The 1,737-nt window shown below is 33.7% G+C and overlaps 1 protein-coding gene across 1 annotated transcript; it reads right to left on the reverse strand.

The window, feature by feature from the left end:
* Window positions 1-119: 119 nt before the first annotated feature.
* Window positions 120-1,691, reverse strand: LOC105460856 (embryonic polarity protein dorsal-like). Its single transcript, XM_011707344.1, has 2 exons — window positions 1,353-1,691; window positions 120-343 (listed from the first exon to the last, which is right to left on the reverse strand). Exons 1-2 carry the CDS (start codon window positions 1,411-1,413, stop codon window positions 135-137), a joined length of 270 nt encoding a protein of 89 aa, XP_011705646.1. The 5' UTR covers window positions 1,414-1,691; the 3' UTR covers window positions 120-134.
* Window positions 1,692-1,737: the final 46 nt, after the last annotated feature.

The raw sequence follows: 1,737 nt of genomic DNA on the forward strand, positions 1-1,737 counted from the left end.
TTGAATATGATTGGTTCTTGTCTTTAGTTCCTTGCAAATCTAAATACATACCAATTAAATGAAAGAATCTTACAAAAGTAGCAAAACTGCTTCTTTTTGCTTAAACTTAGCCATGTAATTAACAGCTTACACAACTATCTTTGTTCACTTACTTGTTTATGTACATCCGTTGGTTCAAAATCGCCGTATCCTTCCCAGAATAGTTGTCTATTTCTCTCCTCAAAAAATCTTATTTGTATATCATCTTTTGCGACTTTTTCACATAGTAAAATCATTTTCATGCCACCAGCAATCGTTGCGCTGCAATGGCTCAATTTGCAAATCTCAAGATCTAACATTCCCTCTGAAACAGCGTATATACGTCACAAGAAAAAAGGTTCAAAATTGCCTACGAACGTGTTGAACATTTAACTATGCCATTCGATAGTTTTATATTTTTTATATGGGAGTTGAAAATCTTAATGGACATAAGGTGTAAGTAAACATCAGTCGTTATGCGATGACAGACCAAACATTAAAAATACAATTCGTTAAAGAACATTCTCATTTCTTTCAGTATCGCTCTTCTTCTTTTTTTGTGTGGCCCTGATGCACACGGGATAAATGTGGCCACACTATTCCCAAACTTTCAATCTTCCACATGTATAAAAAGCTGATGTATAAAAGAATAATAATTAGATCATAAAATTGATTTGAGAGATACCGAAACTGGGTAGAGGAATACGAAGTGCGTAACACGTCAGAAAAAAATTCCTGTTCAAGAAATTTTATAATATTCGGACCGAAGTGCGAAACCCATCCGACCGAATCATCAAACCAGACTTTTCAATGTCGATGTGTTGCAATAGAGTTGAGAGCTACCAAAAACTATAATATAATAGTGTGATAATGTAATATACTTGAATGTACGTTTGTTTGGGTCAATGTGTTTTTTCGAAGCTCGTCATTGCTGTTTTACGCAATGCAGTTAATGATACACAATGTTGTTATCAAATGATCTTTATATGTAAAGATGTAAAGAATATAAATTGGCCCGAGGCGGACGAGAGAGTATCGAAAATTCGAGTATCGAAACGATTTTTCGCAAAGCAGCGTAGAATAAAGAATAACTGAAAGAAAAGAGAGGCAATTCATTGCAGGGAAAACGGTTTTATACTGATAGAAACAAACCTATTCATGTCATAGACATACATTTTTTCTGTTTGTTGCAAAATAACAAGGATCCGGCAAAAGTTCTAATTCTACACATTTCGACTTATTTTTGGCCCGTAATTCCTTGCGGCCATGAAAGGTTGCAATGGTCAAATATATTTACATGCTTCTGATAATGTATCACATTTGAATATACATACGTTCGCTTAGGACAATGAGGCTTTTCTTGGTTGCAGCACTCGTTATTGTTAGTTTCCGCATTGCAAATTAACGTACACAATGTTGATACCACAGATACCACAGATTTTATTAATGTGTGACGTTTTATCAAATGGCATTATGAAATTTTTGTGCACGACAGAATCCGGAAAGATTTATTAACCCCTGTATACAACATTTTATATAACATATGCACTGCAAGCCAATTTGGAAATAGATGGAGATAAATTATATAAATCCGATAAGATCTTTTAACTCCTATATTGTATAAAATAACGTATGCAGATCATAAGTTTGGAAATACCAATGCAGATAAATTATATAACTCACACTGAAGCAAAAACAAAGATAAATTGTGATTTTGGT

The sequence above is a fragment of the Wasmannia auropunctata genome, unplaced genomic scaffold, assembly GCF_000956235.1.
Source record: "Wasmannia auropunctata unplaced genomic scaffold, wasmannia.A_1.0 LD314364.1, whole genome shotgun sequence".
NCBI lineage: Eukaryota > Metazoa > Arthropoda > Insecta > Hymenoptera > Formicidae > Wasmannia > Wasmannia auropunctata.

Excerpts from the sequence above, each read along its gene's own strand:
- LOC105460856 (XM_011707344.1), bottom strand. The coding sequence starts at position 1,413 with ATGCGGAAACTAACAATAACGAGTGCTGCAACCAAGAAAAGCCTCATT. Across the intron at positions 344-1,352 it reads CCTCATTGTCCTAAGCGAAC|AGGGAATGTTAGATCTTGAG; the intron begins GTATGTATATTC and ends ACGCTGTTTCAG.